The 22,367-nt window shown below is 35.2% G+C and overlaps 1 protein-coding gene across 1 annotated transcript in view; it reads right to left on the reverse strand.

Annotated features, from left to right (window-relative positions):
- The window catches only part of ADAD1 (adenosine deaminase domain containing 1), a 54,821-nt gene extending 37,650 nt beyond the window's left edge, over positions 1–17,171 (reverse strand). The window contains exons 1-6 of the mRNA XM_021681481.2: positions 17,079–17,171; positions 16,562–16,741; positions 15,592–15,780; positions 13,027–13,194; positions 6,190–6,258; positions 1,452–1,577 (exon numbers count right to left, since the gene is read on the reverse strand). Coding sequence (XP_021537156.1) covers positions 1,452–1,577; positions 6,190–6,258; positions 13,027–13,194; positions 15,592–15,780; positions 16,562–16,733 — 724 coding nt within the window. The 5' untranslated portion in view covers positions 16,734–16,741; positions 17,079–17,171. The remainder of the gene's footprint in view (positions 1–1,451; positions 1,578–6,189; positions 6,259–13,026; positions 13,195–15,591; positions 15,781–16,561; positions 16,742–17,078) is intronic.
- Between the last annotated feature and the right edge of the window lie 5,196 nt (positions 17,172–22,367).

Raw genomic sequence — 22,367 nt, forward strand, 5'->3', positions numbered from 1 at the left:
ATCACATCAATTTCTAAAAAAAATTTTTTTTCCCTATTCATTCATGTCTGTCTCAACTCTAACATAAGCAGCTCCATCACAGTCACCTAAGTTATGATTCCCTAATTCAGGCCCAATCCTCATAGTATTTAAAAAAAAAAAAAAAAAAGTTGGCAATTATTGCTTAAACATCAACTTACTTTAATCATTACAAATGTAATTTAAGCTTTTCCTAAATGCCAAGTATTGTGCCAAGTATTTTATTTATATTATCACATCTAATCCTAGTAACTCCATGAAGTAGAGATTATTTCTATTTTTAAGAAGTTAGAAGAAAACTGAAGCAGAGAGATGTTAAGTATATAACATGCCCAAAGTCATGTAAGTAGCAGAGCTAAGTCTTGTGCTGTTCCCAACAATTAACAGTACTGTATCAATCCCTAACCAAAAGTCTTTCACCACTTACTATCTATCTCATTAAATCCAACTTCTGACTGGATTTTAAATGACTCCATAATCTGGTAACATCTTATCAACCTAAGTATATTCTGTATTACCCCTGTATATATATACTTCTCTGCACTAGTAATAAATTTCTCATTGTTCCATAAAGTTTTCTCATTGCTGCTTTCTTCCTTTATGTCTTTCTCTCTCCAAAAATGTCCTTTCCTCTATTTACCCAAGTCTTATTAACACTTAAAGTTTAGTACCCAAAGATTTTCACTCTATCAGTTCTCTACTATCTATGAATTCTCATGCATTTTTGGATTACAGAAAATAATTTTATATATAGGTATCTGTATATAGATACATATATAAACAGATAGTTTTACATATAAACATATCTATAGACATATAGATTTTATATATAAATATCCATATCTACATATATCTTCTCTCCCCACCTAAATTATAAAAACTCCTTAAGAATAGGAACCAAATCTTAAATTTGTTTTATATCATCTCTAATATCTTACTCGGAAATGAATATAAAATCCAAATACTTTTAATTAATGATCAACCTAGAACACTAAAGGGTAAATAAGAGATAAAATGTAGTTGGAATCATATCATAATATGCACAAGAAAAAAAGTTTCATGATTTTTCATATTGTAATCCTTTCTTACTTAAAAGAGAAAATATGTTCATTTTTATCTAGACCTTCTCAATGTTTGTTACAATGAAAATTAGATTTCAGGTTGGTAGTAGTTCCAACAGAGTTATTGTTTAAAATGTTAGGCATTTTACCATTCTGCAGTTCTCCATTAGTTTCTGGCTAGTATACTTTAACTTTGAGAGCCTTTGTATTTAATGATCCATACCCACTAGAAAAGGCCACTTCAAATCAATCAATGCAACACCATTGTAAAAAGGGTCAAAGATAGTTAAAATACTACTATATATAGCTCAAATGATTAGGATATTTAATAGTTGTTCTACAAACCAACACATCCCAAATATTTGGACTTACCTCTTTCAATTATAAAAGCAGCCAAGGAATTGCTACATTTCAGATATTCTGAATGATTGGAAATTAGTTGATTAAATGTTTCTTTAACAATCTGTGAAATCTTTGCATACTGAATATGTCTTCCTTCTGGAAAAAAAATGAAATGGAATATGAATTTGAAGAACATGGTGCTTTCTCCCAGAGGCCTCTATTATTCCTATTATATAACATTACAATTGAGTGAGTTTGTAATTTATAGATATGGGAGAGCAAATTATAATTTATGTCATGATTGATATTTTAAAGCATTCAATCTAAAAAAAGACCATATTATTGAGCTTTTTTTTTTTTTAAGATTTTATTTATTTATTTGACAGAGAGAGAGAGACAGCCAGAGAGGGAACACAAGCAGGGGGAGTGGGAGAAGGAGAAGCTGGTTTCCTGCAGAGCAGGGAGCCCGATGCGGGGCTCGATCCCAGGACCCTGGGACCATGACCTGAACCAAAGGCAGACGCTTAATGACTGAGCCACCCAGGCGCCCCTATATTATTGAGCTTTATGGAAAACTCCTTGTAAAAAAATTTCTTAATACTACATATTAGAATTATTGATCTACATTTAATGAAATATTCAAAAGTCATACAAGACACAAGTCATTTCTTTGAATAGGATTATCCCATATTGCCAACCAACATCTCACTGAATGCCAGTAGTCTTCCTTCAACACTGTGACAATTAAAATAAACTCCTTAGGGGCGCCTGGGTGGCTCAGTCGTTAAGCGTCTGCCTTCGGCTCAGGTCGTGATCCCAGGGTCCTGGGATCGAGCCCCGCATCGGGCTCCCTGCTCAGCGGGAAGCCTGCTTCTCTCTCTCCCACTTACCCTGCTGTGTTCTCTCTCTGGCTGTCTCTGTCAAATAAATAAATAAAATCTTTAAAAAATAAAATAGAATAAACTCCTTAGTATTTGCCCCACTGAGAACTACTGCAAAGCACTTAGACCCTTGATATAGTCCATGTTCCCACTAAAAAAAGTCCTAAACTTTGAAAGGAGATAAAGATAGTTTTAGGTAACTAGGATCACTAGAAAACAGTTTATAACCAAGAATATACATCAAAAGTTACCCATGGTTCTTCTCTTTCTCTTTTTTTAAAAAACATGACAGAGCTTAAAATTAAGATTCTTGGGTAAGGCCCTGGCCATTTGTTGCTTTGTGTATCCCTAATGAAGAACCATTGTTCTAGAGAATGAGAGGTCACAGAATCACCTAATATAGTGTTTCTCAAAGTTTAATTGTAAGCCACTGATAGTTCCTGATGTTTCATGATGGTTGCTAAGGAGTCTATCAAGGGGTTCGCAGTCCATTTCATATTTTGAGGAAAAAAAGCAATGAAACAACTTTGCTGTCATCCATTATATATTAAATGAATAACTATAATTTTCACAGAAATCATTTTTACCTACTTAATTATCATTACATTAAAAAAAGCACACAAATGATACAAGTATGATGTTAGCAATCTAAGCTAACATTCTGCTAATGGGACATAACCCATTTCAGTTAGGCCACTTACATGCTTTTGTTTTTATTTGTTAAACTTTAATTTTTCTGTTACTATTGTAATGCTCTCTTCTTAGCAAAAACAAATTCACATGATCAAGAATAATGTGAACAATCACAAAATTCATCACAAAATGAAGCTCTGAGAGAAAAAAGAATGAAGAGCTATATTCTTCTATCTTATCACAAAGCATATAATGTGGAGGTGCCAATTATTACTATAATTGCATATTAGCATATATCTCACTAAAGTTGGTACAACAAAACCATCAATGTGTGGTGTATAAATTAGTCTTTGTTCCTTACGTAGTAAAAATACGAGAAGTACTCAGCAACTTGGCTCTGCATATCACCAAAAACTCATGATACAGAAGCAGCAGTATCCATTTAATGATATTTAACTTTTTTTTAAAGATTTTATTTGAGAGGGGGAGAGAGAGCACAAGACGGGGGAGGGTTGGAGGGGGAAGCAGACCTCCCGCTGAGTGGGAAGCCTGATGCAGGGATCTATCCTGGGATCCAGGACCATGACCTGAGCTGGGATGGCAGAAGCTTAACTGAATGAGCCACCCAGGCACCCCAAATTTAACTTTTTTTTCACTGAAACAGCAATATAAAAATATACGTTCAGAAGTTCCCTCACCAAATGCAGGCAATGTTACCAGTTTCTAATAGAAATTTTGAGAATCTATAAATATATATAACTTCAAAAAACAAAAACTGGTACATGCTAAAATGCACCTTTTGCATTTACCTGGTCTTGGACATCACTCAAGGGTAGACATTAGTATTACCTCATCCTTCTTAATGAGTCCATAGAATGAATGTACTGTAATTTGTTTGATCATGTCATATATAATTAGCAAGTATTGTGTTATGATATAGAGTAGAAAAACACACTGAGATTAGTAGAGAACAAGAATTGTGTATGGGGTGGGGCGCCTGGGTGGCTCAGTTGTTAAGTGTCTGCCTTCGGCTCAGGTCATGAGCCCCGCTTCGGGCTCCCCGCTCAGCTTCTCCCTCTCCCACTCCCCCTGCTTGTGCTCCCTCTCTCGCTGTGTCTCTGTCAAATAAATAAAATAAATAAAATAAATAAAATAAAATGAAGTAAAATAAAATGAAATGAAATGAAAAGAATTGTGTATGGGGCAAAAAAAATATTCTGCTACACATTTAAAGGTTGCACCTAAATATCATAAAGAACATCTGGGACTTAACAACATACTAGTATACCTCTTGATCTTAATTCAATGTTGAAGAAATAATATTTTGAGTATAACCAAGTCTCAGTTACTAAATGTATCTCTTATTACCAATGCATGTAAAAAAATAAAAAGCAAGTGTAATACCATTTTCCTTATACATACACCCTGGCTATTAAGGAAATAAAATGTTCTCCCAAATTACTGAAAATGAAGGATAAGATAAAAATATGACATACATAATGCCATTTAACACCATTTCTTTGATTTCGAGTATCTAATTTCAAGTGATCTTCAGTATCATGGGTAACCTGAACCTATCTTCAGAGCCAAAATATCACTTTTTAAAAATTTTTATTTATTTGTTTAATTTGGGGGGGGGGGCAGGAAGTACAAAGGGAGAGAGAGAATCTTAAGCAGGCTCCATGCTCAGCATGCAGCCCAATGCGGGGCTCCATCTCACAACCTGGAGATCATGACCCGAACCAAAATCAAGAGTCAAAACCTGAATGGACTAAGCCACCCAAGCACCCCAAAATAATTGCTATTTTTAATGAAATGTGGCCCAGTTAGAAATAGAACAAAGCAGACAGGCTGTGAAATAGTGATACACTCTATAACTGGCCCAACAGGATATGTTTTGGAAATTATTATGGGTCTCAAATCTTTTTTCTTCAAAGGCAACAACATCCAACTCCTGTGTTTACCCATAAGCTTGAAGGATGAGGTTTGCTCTCCGTTTTCTGACAACTTGACTCCTGTCTGAGCCTACTAAACTTGACTCTGATCATGTATTTCTTTAAACATACTGTTAACCACATCTTCTTTCTTCCTCACAGGCTGATGTGTTTTCTCAGATATCAGAAATTTCCCATATTGTTGGTCATTGACCAAGATTCTGTCCTACTATTCATTGAAATTGCCCACAGAGGTTGAAAAGACAGACTAGAGCCCTCTCCCATATTCAGGGATGATTATTGCTGGATTCATCCCTCACTTCCCTTCTTTTCATCAATTCTTATGACTGTTAGATCAAATTACTATATTAAACTTTGGTAAATTTTGCCATTTGAATAGGCCTATTTTCCCTGGTTTGGGCCTTTTACTCCAAACAAGCTCACAAATGTGCACAGTTTTTCTGTTTTAGAAAGATAATGTAAATTAAAAAAAAAAAATGGACAAACCAAGTCTGAATAGGCAAAGTTGGTTTTTAAACCCTAATCTCCAGACCTAGAAGAGAAAGAAAAGCTCATTTTCCTTTTATTTCTGTAAGTATTCTAAACTTTGAAGTCTGAAGTGTTAACTACTATGTAAGCCACATAGAAATAATTTCCTGACTTTCAGAGGCTTCATAATCCGATAGGAAAAGTATACAAATACCACCACACAATGTCGAATATGACAAAGTGTTATAATAAAAGGTTACTATTTAGGAAGCATCTACTGGCACTGATTTAAGTATTTTACATGTATGAATTCATTTAATCCTCATAATTATGCTATGAAATAATTATTGTTATGGCCATTTTATAGATGAAAATTTAAGGTACATGCAGAAGTAGCTGACTGTAGACCATACAATTAGTACCTGCAATTGTAGTTGTACTTTTCTTGAGCTTGAGTGACAAATAACTGCCATTAAAAGTAAATAGATTTAAAATAAATGTCCCAACCATTAAGCACCAGAAAGCCATCGGTTTTCATTAATGACAAGCCTACCAAAGCAAAGCATTCTCAAAAGAGCAGCTATATGAAACTGATGAGCCACCTCCTTTCTAGAAAAAAAGCCATTTCTTCAATCTTTCCTCTCCCTTCCTTATTTCTCTTTTTTAGCACAGTACAGAAGGAAATTCTCCTCCTTGTAGAAGTGTGACAGGTTTGAATGATAAAATACTAATGTAGATATTCATACCTAAGCATATTTTAATTATATGTTGAATTATAATTTTTTATTGGGTTACTCTCCTAAAAAAGAACATCATAAAGGACTTTCCTACCATAATGTACTTTTGAGACATATACTGGTTCAGGTGAAACAACAGGTTCTGCAGGGATAGGAGGAGGACCTGTAAAAAAACAAAACAAAACAAAAGCAACATAAATAAACATGAAACTTCAATGTTCCAAAGAACAAGTATTTTACTATTTTATAATCAATAGCAATCTTAGAATGATTATTTTTTCTGTATAGTTCTGCCAACTCCAGGCCATCAAAAACCCATTAGCTCAGCCTTGATAAATGTCTTTTCTATACTGAAATTATACACAGTTATGGACTTGCTGACCTTATGCTGCTATATAGTTTTTGTTGTCATAGATGCCACATTCCAAAAAGCATTTAGAATGAAACCTTGTTTTAAATGCTCATGAACAATTTTCTATTTACAGTAATAATATGCAAAATACTTAAAATTAATATCCTATCAAAATTTAATAAGTAAAAGTTATCGTTTTTTCCTAGGGGGATACTACATTCAGTTTTCAAAGCTTTTAGTCTCATTCTTTGCAATGGCTTTCCAATTTAGATCCCGGGTTAGGGTATCCAGGAAAAACAAAAAAAGAACATGACATTAAACCAAAAAAACAAAACAAAAAAGAACAGAAAAGTTTAAATGCAGAGTTTCCAAGAGCAAAGGTTCAACTAAATTAGTATCTTTCAAGAATCATTCATAAGAACAAAGGAAGCAAAAAATACTGCTATTCCGAACTTAATTCTAAGTAAGACAAAATACTGACTGAATATGTCAGAATTAGCAAGGAAAGACTGGCAATGTCATCTTGTGGCTCATGTTAGTTAAGCAAAGGCTAACTATAGTTAGATATATACACTCTGGACTTTAAATAAGCAGAACTTTAAAAACTCAGAGAAAGATGGATTTTTTCCATTTGCTCAAGAGAGTTGGGCTCAGGTAGAATGAAAACCAAAAATATTAAATCCTGTTCATCAAGCACAAATAGTTTCAATAAAGAAAATATGACTGCACATGTTGGCCTGCATTTTAAAGCACCATGCACAAATAGGCAAAATAATCTTGAAAAAGAACAGAGTTGAAGGACTCACACTTCCTATTTCAAAACTTAATACAAAGTGACAATAAATCAAAACAGTATGGTAATAACATAAAGACAGATACCTAGACCAATGGGATAGAGAACCCAGAAATAAATTCTCACATATTTTCTCAAATGATTCTTGACAAGGGGGCCAGTATCATTCATTCAAAGGGCGAAAGGGCAGTCTTTTCAATAAATGATGCTGGAAAAACCAGATATCCACATGCAAAAGATTGAAGATGGACCCCTACCTAACCCCATATACAAAAATTAACTCAATATGCATCAAACACCCAAACATAACGGTGAAAACCATGAAACACTTAGAAGAAAACAGGAGAAAAGCTTGATGATGACACCGGATTTGGCAATAACTGCCTGGATAGGACACTAAAAGTACAGGAAACAAAGAAAAAATTGCAACCTCATCAATATTAAATACTTTTGTGAATCAAAAACCACTACTGAGTAAAAATGCAAATCACAAAAAGGGAGAAAATACTGGCACATCACGTATTTAATAAGGGATTGATATCCAGAATACACAGTAGCCTTCCCCTTACCTGAAGGGATTAGTTCCACCACAGATAATACCAAATCCTATATATGATGTTTTTTCCTATACGTATGTCCAACTGATAAAGTTTAATTTAGAAATTAGGCACAATAAGAGATTAACAATTATAGAACAACATGTATAATGTAATAAAAATTATATGAACATAGTCTCTCTCTCTCTCAAAATATATGATTGTACTGTACTCACCCTTCTTGTAATGATGTGAGATTTTAAAGTGTGATGAGATGAAGTGAAGTGAATGGCATAGGCACTGTGACAGTGTTAGGCTACTATTAACCTTCTGTCAGAAGGTTATATGTGAGAATTTATATGTGAGAATTTATATGTGAGAATTTATTTCTGGGTTCTCTATCCCATTGGTCTAGGTATCTGTCTTTATGTTATTACCATACTGTTTTGATTTATTGTCACTTTGTATTAAGTTTTGAAATAGGAAGTGTGAGTCCTTCAACTCTGTTCTTTTTCAAGATTATTTTGCCTATTTGTGCATGGTGCTTTAAAATGCAGGCCAACATGTGCAGTCATATTTTCTTTATTGAAACTATTTGTGCTTGATGAACAGGATTTAATATTTTTGGTTTTCATTCTACCTGAGCCCAACTCTCTTGAGCAAATGGAAAAAATCCATCTTTCTCTGAGTTTTTAAAGTTTTTAACCTTATGTCAGAAGGAGGATCATCTGCTTCCAGACCACAGCTGACCACAGGTAACTGAAGCCGTGGAAAGTGAAGCCGTGAATAAGGAAGGAATTACTATAGAGAGGACTCCTAAAACTCAACAAAAAAACCCCCAATAACCCCTCTCAAAAATGGGGAAATGAATTATCACATTTCTCTGAAGATACACAAATGGCAATGAGAAAATGCTCACCATTATTAATCATTAGGAAAATGCAAGTCAAAGCCACAATGAGATGCCACAACATACCCAGCAGAATGGCTACTATCAAAAAAAAGGAAAAAATAACAAGTGTTGGTGAGGATGTGGAAAAACTGGAACCCTTGTGCACTATAAGAATGTAAAATGGTGTAGCCATTATGGAAAACAATATGGCAGTTCTTAAAAAAAAATTAAATATAAAATTACCAAATGATCCAGCAATTCCACTTCTGGGTATGAAACCCAAAGAATTGAAACCAGAATATCATAGCTATCTGTACACCCACATTAAGAGCGGCATTATTCACAATAGCCAAAAGCTGAAGCAATCCAAGTATCCATCAATGGATGAATGGATTAAAAAAATGTGGTATATACATAAAATAGAATATTATTCAATCTTAAAAAGGAAGGAAATTCTAGCACATGCTGCAATGTAGATAAATTTTAAGGACATTATAAGTGAAAAAAGCCAGCCATAAAAAGACAAATACTGTATGATTCCACTTTGCAATACCTATAGTCAAATTCATACAGACAGAAAGCAGAATGGTAATTGCCAGGAACTTGGTGTGAGGGGGGAGAGGGGAAGATGAGGAATAATTGTTTAATGGGTATAGAATTTCAGTTTTGCAAGATGAAGAGAGTTCTGGATATTGGATACACAACATAGTGAATGTACTTCACACTAAACTGTACATTTAAAATGGTTAAGATATTAAAATTTGTTTTATATATATGCATTACGAAATTCTATTTGACTACACTAAAAACTTTTTAAATGATTTTTTAAAAAGGAGTATTGAAATAAACTTAGAACCAGATTTTTTTTTTTAAAGATTTTATTTATTTGACAGAGAGAGACACAGCAAGAGAGGGAACACAAGCAGGGGGAGTGGGAGAGAGAGAAGCAGGCTTTCTGCCGCCAAGCAGGGAGCCCGAAGCGGGGCTTGATCCCAGGACCCTGAGATCATGACCTGAGCCGAAGGCAGACACTTAACAACTGAGCCACTCAGGTGCCCCTAGAACCAGATTCTTAAATCACTGTGTCAAAAAGTGTTAGATTTTCTGGGTGCCTGGCTAGCTCAGTCAGTAGAGCATGCAACTCAATCTCCGGGTCATTGAGTTCATGCCCCATGTTGGGCATGGAGCTTACTTCAAATAAAAATTAAAAAAAAAAAAAATTTTTTTTTAAAGTGTTAAGATTTTCAAAACTTAACGAAGTATCATTAATAACACTATCCTTGAAAAAATTAGAGCCAGAAGCTTTGTATAATTAAAAAAGTAAGATCATACTTTAAGAACATCATGTAAAAATATGAAAAGATATACATGGAAAATAATTTTGATGAGTTCAAAATTTTGAAAAAATTAAAAATAAGTTTTTTAAGTTTTATGTTATAAATCAATAGATCAGAGATATAAAGCTCACAGCAAAGAAAAGGAATACTCAGCTCTTATCTTCCATATCCCTTCACAAGAAAAATAAATCTTTAAACTCAGCTGTTTAGGACATTTTAAAGAATGTAAAGAAAAAGGTGATCTAATTGAATTATTAAATTAAATTATTACTAGGCTCTGTAAGAAAAAATACATTATTAAAAAAACCTTTAATCATAATTAAGGTACTATTGGCACTCTTTGAGAAAACAATGGTGAATATAAAAAGGGGCATCAGTGGAGATGGGGAAGTGCTACCTTAATTTTCACAGAGAAGGCAGAAGATAGATATTTAGAAACTAAAAACTGTAGCCCATCAGGCAAAACATTTGCTAGCCCTAGTTAAGCATTTTAAAGACCCTCAGGGAAAAAGTATTTATCATTAGAAGCCAATCATAAACATCCTTTTCTGACAATTAAATTAGATGCTTGGGAAATTCTGTAGACATGTTTTAATGTAATTTCAACAAAGCATTTTAGTTTCTTGAGGGTAGAGGACAGATCTTACTTGATTTTTGATTCCCAATACCTACCACAGTCCTTGGAACACAGCGCATCCTGAAAATATAGATATCCTGATTCTAGCATTCTACAGTTGGAAGGAACCTGGGAAAATATTGCTGGGGATATACCTAGGTGGGTTAATAGCTGATAAAATAATCACATATAAAGAATTTCCATTAATATACTGAAGGAATGCCTTAAGAATATTATCTGTCACCGGTTCTGCATTTCACATTAATTTGTTAAAGACTCTGGAAAGGCAAAGGCATATCTATAAAAGAAATAAGTCACTCATCACACTAAGCTCCAGGTGAGTAGGATTTGTTCACCCAGAGGATAAATCAGTGTGAGACTGAATAAATGAATGATGAACAAATATGAATTGGTAAAGATAGCAAAATTATCAAGTGATAAAATCAAAACGCAAAATTATCAAAATTGAATTCGTATCAGAAAGATAAATTTCTAGGTTAAAATCAGTACAGACCCTCCAAATATTTAAAAGAAAAAACAAAGAAAACATTATCCACAGGACAAAAGGGAAAAAAAAAAAACCATAACATGACACTTACCATTCATAATAAAGGCAAATGTTAAATTTTTTACTGAAGTATTTTTTATGTCAAAAAAATCTAATTTTTAAATGTTATTATGTTATGTTAGTCACCATACATCATTAGTTTTTGATGTAGTGATCCACGATTCATTGTTTACCTATAACAACCAATTTTATGCACAATAGAAAATTATTAAAAGCAAAACAGGATAAAGATATTAAACAAACTCAAAAGGTAACTAAAAGTAGCACTGTGAGAATTAAAAAAAATTTCAAGACCAAAAACATATATAACATATATAAAATATGCAAGATTAAAAAGAAATAACTTTATACTGATTTTAAAAATTTCTTATACTCTCTAACAAAATGAAATCACTGCATCATTGCTTTTTATAGGTCAAATAACATGTAAGAATCAACGTATTTCAATAAAATAAAGATAATGACATTTATATTGCCAGCATGTATAAGATAAAATCATACCTAGCCCTGAAAAATAGTGAACAGAAAATAACATGAAAATGAACAAAATACTTTCCTAAGTACTTAATACAAAATATGACAAACTATTTGAAAACAATAAAAAAAAAAACTACACATCAAAACTCACATGTACCAAAATAAATCATTTTTCATTACTAAATGGTTTTAATTAAACAACAAAAATAAAAGGCCATGAAATAAGAGTTAAACTTAAAGAACAAAATGAGCTTAAGTATTACAAAAAAAAAATGAAAAGACTAAAAACAAAAAAAGCAACAGTACAATAAAAGTGATGATTTGAGTTTAAAAAGAATGAATTTATCATCGCTGCCTAAATCAAATTTGTTTTTTTAAAGTTAACTTATTTACGAATAAACCTAAATGTAATCTACCATTAAGTGACCACTGACAAAAACTGCTTATTATGCTAACACGTATATAAAATGGTAACATATTCCTCAAACTGATTAATATTTAATAAAAGTTACTAATCATTTTATTACTAATTATTCACCAAGCACTGGTTGAGAGCTTTGCATGCATTATTTATTTAATCCTAAGAACAGCCACAGGAGGTAGTTACTATCAGTCACCATTTTTTATTACTTATTATTTTTTTAATGTCCCCATGTTTTAAATGATGAAACAGGTTTAGAAAGCAAATAACTTGCCTATCCAGGGTCAATATTTCAACCTGAGCAATCTAATTCTGGAGTTTAATTAACCTAATTTGCTATGTTGCTTTAGGTCATTATTTTCTCAAGTAGCTATCATTACTGAATTTAATACAGATAGGCAAACTTAACAAAAATTGCATTTAAAAACTCTAAGCATTAAACGCACAGTATTAAGAGCATAGTAAGAATCCAATAAATTACAGAGAAAATCAAGTTTCTAGATGTGAAGCTATTGAGAATCTGACAAATTATGAGACAATTCAGTCAACATGTTTATAGCTTATGGTGCTGAAACTACAAGAGCATTTTTTTCTTTTATATAAAACTTTTTAAATTTTTTTATTCTTTTCTTTGCTATTTCTATTTTAAATTCCAGTACAATTAATATACAGTATTATATAACTTCAGGTATACCATATAGTGTTCAACAATTCCATACATTACTCAGTACTCATCACCATAAATGTACTTTTAATCCTCTATATGAGAGCATTTTAACTAATATTAACGTGTCAGCAATCAGATAGCAATGGAAGGAAATAAATTCTGCTACTTCTATCTTGCAGTTGCCATGTTAACTCTTCATTAACAAATCCTTCAGGTGATTCCTTCTGGAAAAAGATATATTTTAAAAATACTTTATAATCAAGAGTATTTACCTGCTGTTTCTAAAATTCTTGGTTCAGGTTCATCCAATTGTAGAAGCTCATCGAGAGCTAATTTCGCTGCATTGGATCTAGACTCCTTTTTATTTTGTCCCAGTCCAGTCTTATATTGAATACCATCCACCACAGCACAAAAAGCAAAATATGGTCCCATAACATTACCTTGAAAAAGAAGTCAGAAGGAATGCTGCAATAATTCACAGTATGATCTTGCAAGTGACATTTGATAGAGAAAAATATCCCAGTACAAAAATTGTGGAAAACCATCTTGGCTGTCAGTTTTGTGTTTTGTTTTTTAGAGCCAATGCAGGTTAAAAGTAACTCTGGGTGAGCCCCTGAACCAGTTCTGAGGAACCGGTCAAGCAGCCAGGTTAGCTCCAGATTCAGCATGAACAGTAGGGACAGCTTTAGAGTACAGATCATACATGGAGCAACAGTGTCTTGTATAATGAAGCCTGGCAATAGTAAGCATCCAAATACCTACTGAATGACCAATGAGAGGTAAAATGTGGAGCCTCTGGTAATAGCTCTCTCTTTTTGAAATTCAATACCAATAAAGTTGAATTTCTCCCACCTTCTGAGTGCTCTGATACTTATATAAGTTCCAGAATAAAAGGGATCCCTTTGCAGAAATCTTGTGAACCTATCAGGGAGTTATGGTTAGCAATTCACACCACCACAGCCTTAAGGACAAGTGGAGGGGAGAGAATCCACAAGGAAAACTGAAACATAATAAAGAAGATATGCTAAAGAATTAAACTCAATGTCCAGCCACCCAAAATTCCTAGAAGGATTACCTTTACATAATTACTTTTACCTAGTTTTCATTTTTGCCTAATGAAAAATGAAATGGAATCATCTAAATTTATAGGGCAAAGATTTTTCCAGTTTAAGTTTTACTATTTGGTAATTTAGACTTTAGAAGGCCTTTAGTTAACTTAAGATTCTACCCTGGTTATGGATGTCTAGGTACAATGTCACTCCACATAAGCCTCGTCATCATCATCATCCATTATTTTCTCACATATTACACTAACTTCTGTGTTTTTAAAGACGTACATCAAGGTTTTACAAGCAATTCCTGACTGCATCTGAGTAAACTGCTTTCCTCTCACTATCTATGACTTCAGTTTCCCAAGTTCCTTCCTTATGATCACCTAGGTTCCAATCCAAATTTACAAAACCTGAGAATATTTTGTATTTTTAACTAATGGCCCAGATGATTCTTACGTGTGAGATATCGTCCATCAAATTTATTAAGAACTCTGTATCAGAGTGCTGAGCTTTTAAAGCTTCATCCTACCATACTTCAGATTCTCGAACTTTAGTATGTATTTAAGTCACCTATAGAGTTGTTAAAATACTGATAACTCTGGTCTCATCACTAAACCTACTGATTCAGATTATTCAACTAGTACTATGCACACAAAGTGAATACCATTACTAATCAATGGATTCTGTTTTTGAGTAGCTTTTGCTCAGATCAATGAAGATTTGCCCTTACACATTTTTTTTTCTTACTGTGACCAACAGTTTACATTTTTCAGAATAGTCTGAAAAGAATTGAGGGAAAACTACTGACACAAAAATTAAGTCCACAGTATTGATTATGAAGTAATCCAACTTATAGTGATTGGACCTAGAAAAACTCCACCTTATATATTAAGACTCTATCTTTATCATCTGTTTACTGTTATTTCCTCCAAAAGAACAGACTGGAAATTTGACTTCACTATGACAATCTTAGCTAAAATCTCAAAAGCTTTAAATTCTTTTACAAGGATGCCTTGAGACCCATATTGGCAAAAGTTAGCAATGGTAAAACTTAAAAACCCAAACTACTTGATAATGTCTTTGTATACACACACACACATATATTTGTGCACATATATATTTAAGGACTGTGTTTCTTTGCCTCTCATACTTTTACCCTCTCCATGTCTATTAAAAGCACTTATTATCTCATCCCTCCACTTTCCTAAAGTTCTCTCTAATCACTGGTTATGAGGTAAGGAGATTAGAGGCTGCTTTTTGCATTTTATTTGATTTGTACTATTGTAGCCTTCTACAGGTTGGGGGGTGGTTTAAGAGAGAATGGAAAAATAGTCACAGACAATTCTGCAGATGGAGTATCAATCATGTAAGTGCTATTTTCACCTCTAAACCTTGAATTTCAGAAGCTAAATTAGACCGTAATTTTGTTAGGTATCATCATCACATTAGATAATCGTAGTCCAAATATTCAACAACTCTTCAAAAGCATGTTTAGTCTACAAGTACTTACACCTGAAAATAATCCACGAGGCTGATGGGATTTCAACTAGCCATACACAAAAAAATTAAAATTTGACTGTAAAAATTTTGTACATGTAAGTTATTTGCAGAAAAATATGAATCTAAAAATTTCTGAAGTATACTTGTCGAAACATACCAGTAGTTACCTAACCCCAAATTCTGTAAATATAGAAAATAATCAAATTTAGTACTATTTATATGCTCTGCTTTTAACAGGAAAATATCTTCTAGTACTGTAATAACCAGACACAACTTTGCACTTGCCTGTTGTTACGGTTTCCTTAAGGTCAAGGTGAACCCGCTGCATTTGTGAAAACTGGTGCAAAGCTGACACAGGATTTATCTCTCCACGTTTGTATTTCATTATGAATTCCTTAGGTATTTTTTTTGGAGGAAGGACAGGATTTGAAATAGATGAAAGACCTTTGGAAAGCAATGGTTCTGGAAAATTACCTAAAAATATATGGTTATAGTTGTCAGTTCTGTAAAATTAAAAAAAAAAAGCTAAAGTACTAAATTCTCCTCTAAAATGGAAGATTGTCCCTGATACATCTAGTTATATGTGTTCTTCATTACAAGTAATTTTCTACTAAAAAATTTTGGCACACATGACAAGTGTAACCTGTTGATGCATATACCTTTTTGGAGTACTAGAACCATTTTTGCAAAGAAATGCTATCATTGTCCTAACATGAAGTGATATCAAGAATCAAAGAATTTTAATGATGTCAAGGTCTTCAGAGGCTCTCAAAGCCTTTTTTTTTTTTTTTTTTTTAACACATTACGTCACTAAGGCCTGGACTAAAGATGCAGACCTGGGACTAAGATCAGTTTCTGTTTTCTATTCACTATTTTATCTTACTTTTCACACTGAATTCAACTGAATTTAAGTATTTGTCCCTGCTTTATACTTATGCTAAGCGATATGTGGAGTAGAAACCAGGGTAAGTCCAGTCTCTTCCCTGAAAGGACCAACACAACCTCACCTCAAAAAGGCAAAACATTACAGGCTTGAAGCGGTTGAACAGTTAGTAAAGAATGAGCAGCGAGGAAAAGGATTTCCACGGGCCTCTTACAGTGTTCAGAGTCAAATCGGAATTCCAAACGAGACACAGCCACTGGTAAATGTATATATATCTAGGCAACATTTAAACTGGAGGCTCAACAGTACTTATTGGCCATCCTTGAATCTTCAAGAACGAAGGCATTATTGCAAATGAAAAAGAAGTCATACCCGTCACTTGCGTCACCTTGGAAGCCATATTCGACAGGCTGTAACTTTCTGAAGAATATCTTGTGGGTGCAGTTACCGTCTGGGTTGATGGCTGAACTGGCAAGTTCTTTTTCAGCATTTGAGCAAAGCTAGGGACCCGGGAACTCTGAAACCAGGCATTGTTGCCAGACATTTTCTCACCTACAAATCATAAGAAAATTGGCGGAAAACAAAAAAGTGCTAGATAAAAATACTTACTCTGAAATTAAAAATATACAAATTTCCATAAATGGCTTAAACACACTCCCACGACATACAGCTAAATCACTTTAACTGATGTCATGACTTTGTGACTAGAGTTTTAACAGGCTCGTCCCTCCTATATCCCTTCCAAAGCACTGCTACAGAAGGGTAAAGGGTCAAAGCGGTTCACGGGGAAAGCCCTTACAACTACTCGGGGGTCAAGGAAAAAGAGAAAAAGAAAACCTAAAAACACGAGACCCTCAGTGGCCCGGTTCCCAGCCCAACTCCCACCCACCAAAACTGTCCTTCCTGCCCCGTAGGCCGGAGACCGAGCCCCAGCCTCGGGGCTCCCCGGCCCCAGCCGCCGACGCCGTTGCTTCCTCCTCCCGGCCTCAACCTCTGGCTGCGGGCGGCTCTGCGCGAGAGCCACTCGCCCAGGGCTGCGTCTTTCAAAAGCCTCCTCGTGGCGTCCCTGCAGTCCCCGAACTAACACCCCCACGCCAAGCCTCATCCAATCACCAACCGTCTCCGCAGCCGGGGTTTTGGGCCTGCGCTCACGCCAGCGCCGCGCAGCGCCCCCGGGGCTATGTGGGCCAGGCGGGCTCCGCAGGCGCGCTCTGCGGCCTGCGTCAACAAGCGGAGAGACGTCGGACGCCACGCACGCGCGTTCGAGGCCCCGTGACGCCGACCTTGTCCTCTGAGCGCGGAGGCGCGGGCCAACTGCGGCCGTCACTGTCACAGAAGTCGGGTTAAAGTTGCGCAGTGTGGCCTGTTCACTGTCCTACCAAGTGCCGTCCACATCCCCCTAACCGCCGTCCTCGACAAAGCACTGTGTTGGGACCTCCTTATCCAGGATGCTTGGAGGCTGTGCGCCGGGAGCCAGTGTGTGGGTGGTTTCAAGGAAACCTTTGGCTCAAACCCTGGTTAGACTCTGAGAAGGCCCCTGTGGACAAGGTTTGGCCTCAACCGTGTCTTTAATGTTTACAGAAAAAAACCACCTTGGACTCCTGCATAAAAGTTTCACTGGTGGAGCCAAACAATGAACAATCATGAAAACAGGTGGGGACGTTGGGAGCTAATGATGACAAACCCATTGTGGGTGTTTTCGGTTCTTGGCACTGGTGAAAGTTAGAGACCCTAATGGAGGTGTTAGCTGACAGACGGTTAAATGTATATGTATTTTCTTATGAAGGCAATTGGTTTTCTTATTTATACACATTATGATGTTGTAGACAAGATTTCGATATGTGCTAGGTCAATCTTGGCCTTAGCCCAAATCCAAGGGAGCTGATTTTATTGAAGAAAATAACCTCAGTCACTTGTTGATGTGTAATCACTTTGTAGAGACTCAAGCCCTCCCCTTCTCCTCAAGGAGAATATTAAAACAAGACCACACTACATCTATGACTAATTAATTATGTTCTGGCTAATACCTGGTTCAGTTTCTCTTTAGTAAATAGCTGATCAAATTTGGCTTGTAACCCGGAAGGAACTCAAGGAATTGAGTGATAGCATTATAACAATATATAAATGCCCCCCTACTTTTTTATGCAGGTAAGATTTCCCAAGGGTTAAATTGTTTTAAAGGAAAAAGGGAAAGGGAAAGAAAACAATAGAGTTGATAGTATTCTACCTCATTACAGCAAGAAGTAATATCCACCCACAAACACATGGGCTAATTGAAAGAAAAAAATAGCTTTGTTCCTCTCATTAAGCAATGCATTTTCAATAAACACTTGTTTTTCTTTAGTGATTATTGAAGCGTATTGACATGTTGCTTTGATCAAATGCCCATTAATAATTGTAATGAAACCCAAAGCAGAATTTTTTTTTCCTTAACATCTGGAGACTTTTGCTTACAGGAAATTAAAAAATTCAAACGCTGTTGCCAAGAAGTATGATAGGGATGATGAATAAAACCTCTGCGTACGAAAATATACAATTACATTAGGATCAAATTTGAGGAGGGACCTGGAATGAAAATAGAAGCTCAAGAAGTAAAAGGAATAGGTAAAAATTACTCTTAAAGATAAAGTGGGTATATACACAATGTTTTATTTTGAAATAATTTTAGATTTACAGAATTGTAAAGATAACACAAAGAGTTCGCCTACCCTTCCATCCAGTTTTCCCTAATGTTAATATCATACATAACCACTGCACAATTATCAAAACTAAGAAATTGGCATTAGTAGATTACTAACTATACTATACACTTCATTTGGATTTCACCAGTTTTTCATTTAATGTCCATTTTCTGTTCCATGATTCAGTCCAGGATATCACATTGCACTTAGTGGTCACATCTGTCATCTGTCTCATATAATAGTTTTTCAGTCTTTCCTTGTGTTCATGACCTTGCCACTTTTGAAGAGTAATGGTAGGGTATTTTGTAGCATGGTCCTCAATATTGGTTTGCCTGATGTTTTCTGGTGGTTATACAAGAGTTAAGGGTGTTGGGGAGACGACTGCATAGATGAAGTGCCCTTCTCATAGCGTATCAGGGAGTACATGATGTCAGCAACTATTGGTAATATTAACTTGATGACTTGGTTAAGGCTGTCAGGTTTCTCCACTGTAAAGTTACTGTTTTTTCCTTTTCTGGACTGTTTTTGGTAAAGGATTCCATCCTACACAGAAGGGGAAGGAAATAGAGAACCACCTACTGGAGAGAGGAGTATCACAGAATTTATGGGCATATATTAAAGCCACCATATTAATAAATATTTTGAGGAAGATAATTTGAGGTTATGCAAATATCCTGCTTCACCCTGGAGTTTCACTAATTTTCATTCATCTTTGGATCTTGCCTGAAGCAGTTATTACTGTGGGTTTTTTTTTTAAATATGCTTTCTGAGTTAAATTTCTTCTTAATTGAGATATGATTGACATAAATTAGTTTCAGATATACAGTGTAATAATTTGTTAACTGTATATAATGTGAATTGATTGCCATAAGTCTAGTTACATCCATCCCATAATTTTTTTCTTTTTTGTGATAAAAACTTTCAAGATCTACTTTCTTAGCAACTTTTAAAAACAAGCATATTTCAGAGACATAGCAGATCGAGTTCTAGACCACTACAATAAAGTGAATATCAATATAAAGCAAGTCAAATGAATTTTTTGGTTTCCAGTGCATATAAAAGTAATATTTACACTATACTATAGTCTATTAAGTGTGCAATAGCATTGTGTCTAAAAACACAATGTACATACCTTAATTTAAAAAATACTTTGTTGGGCGCCTGGGTGGCTCAGTTGGTTAAGCGACTGCCTTCAGCTCAGGTCATGATCCCGGAGTCCTGGGATCGAGTCCTGCATTGGGCTCCCTGCTCGCCAGGGAGTCTGCTTCTCCCTCTCACCCTACCCCTCTTGTGCTCTCTCTCTCTCTCTCTGTTTCAAATAAATAAAATAAAATCTTTAAAAAAAAATACTTTGTTGCTAAAAAATGCTACCACCAACTGAGGAGTAATCTTTTGGCTGGTGGAGAGTTTTGCCTTAATGTTGATGACTGCTGAATGATCAGGATGGTGTTGCTGAAGGTTGGGTGGCTGTGGCAGTTTCTTTAAGGCAACAATGAAGTTCCTTGCATCAGTATTTTTCCTTTCACTAATGATGTTTCTGGAGCACACAGTGCTTCTTGAAACCATTTTACTAACACAAATTCTTTCAAATTTGGAGTCAATCCTCCAAACCCTGTTGCTGCTTTATCAACTTAGTTTATGTAACATTTTAGGTCTTTTGTTGTCATTTCAACACTCTTTACAACATGTTCACCAGGTGTAGGTTCCTTCTCAAGAAAATACTTTCTTTGTTCATCCATAAGAAGCAACTCCTCATCCATTCAAGCTTTATCAATGAGATTGCAGCAATTCAGTCACATCTTCAGTTTCCACTTCTTTTTTTTTTTTTTAAGATTTTATTTATTTATTCATGAGAGAGAGAGAGAGGCAGAGGGAGAAGCAGGCTCCCAAGGAGCAGGGAGCCCGATGCGGGACTCAATCCCAAGACCCTGAGATCATGACCTGAGCCGAAGGCAGACGCTTAACCATCTGAGCCACCCAGGCGCCCTTCAGTTTCCACTTCTAATTCTAGTTCTTTTATTATTTCCACCACATCTGCAGTTACTTCTTCCAAACTCTTGTTAATATTGATGTTTTCACCTCTTCCCATGAATCATGGATATCCTTAATGGCATTTAGAATGGTGAATCCTTTCCAGGGGGGTTCCATTTATTTTGCCCAGATCCATCAGGAGAATCCTATCTATGGCAGCTCTGGCCTTACAAATGGATTTCTCAATAAGACGTGAAAGTTGAAATGAATCCTTGATCCATGGGCTGCAAAATGGATGTTTTGTTAGCAAAAATGACATTAATTTTATTATATATCTCCATCAGAACTCTTGGGTGATCAAGTGCATTGCCAATGAGCAGTGCTATTTTGAAAGGATCATCTTTCTGAGCTGTAAGTCTCCATAATGAGTTTAAAACATCCAGTAAACCATTTTATAAACAGATGTGCTGTCATTCAGGCTTTGTTGTTCCATTGATAGAGCAGGCAGAGTAGAGTTGGGACAGTTCTTAAGGGCCCTAGGATTTTCAAAATAGCAAATGAGCATTGGCTTCTATTTAAAGTCACCAGCCGTAGTAGCCCCTAACAAGAGAGTCAGCCTGTCCTCTGAAGCTGTGAAGCCAGGCATTGACCTCTCTAGCTCTGAAATTTCTGGATGGCATCTTTTTGCAACAGAAGGCTGTTTTGTTTACAATTGAAAATCTGTTTAGTGTAGCCATCTTCATTAATGATCTTAGCTAGATCTCCTGGATAACTTGCTGTAGCTTCCACATCAGCACTGCTGCTTCTCCTTGTTCTTTTATGTGATGAAGATGGCTTCTCTCTTTAAACTTTATGAACCACCTCTGCTGGCTTCAAACTTTTCTTCTACAGTTTCCTCAGTTCTCACAACCTTTGTAAAATCAGAGAGTTAGGGCCTTGCTCTAGATTAGGCTTTGCCTTAAAGGAATGCTGTGGTTTAATTTTTCTATCCAGACCACTAAAACTTTCTCCATATCAGCAATCAGGCTGTGTTGCTTTCTTACCATTGGTGTATTCACTGGAATAACACTTTTAATTTCCTTCAAGAACTTCTCATTTGCATTCACAGCTTGTGTCTTAAGGAACAGGGAGATCCGAGGAGAGGAAGAGAGATGGTGAAACGGCTAGTCAATGATGCAGTCAGAATATACACATTTATCAATTAAGTTTGCCATCTTAGATGGGTGCAGTTTTTGGCACCCTGAAACAATTATAATAATAACATCAAAGATTGCTGATCCGAGGTCACCACTATAAGTATAGTAATAATGAAAAAGTTTAGAATACTGTGAGAATTGTCAAAATGAAACATGAGACTCAAAATGAGCAAATGCTATTGGAAAAATGGTGCCAATAGACTTGCTTGATGCAGGGTTGCCACAAACCATCAATTTGTAAAAAAAGAAAACAACAACAACAAAAACACATTATCTGTAAAGCACAATAAAGTGAAGTGCAATATAAAGAAGTATATCTGTATCAAAGTT

This window comes from Neomonachus schauinslandi, chromosome 2, assembly GCF_002201575.2.
Source record: "Neomonachus schauinslandi chromosome 2, ASM220157v2, whole genome shotgun sequence".
NCBI lineage: Eukaryota > Metazoa > Chordata > Mammalia > Carnivora > Phocidae > Neomonachus > Neomonachus schauinslandi.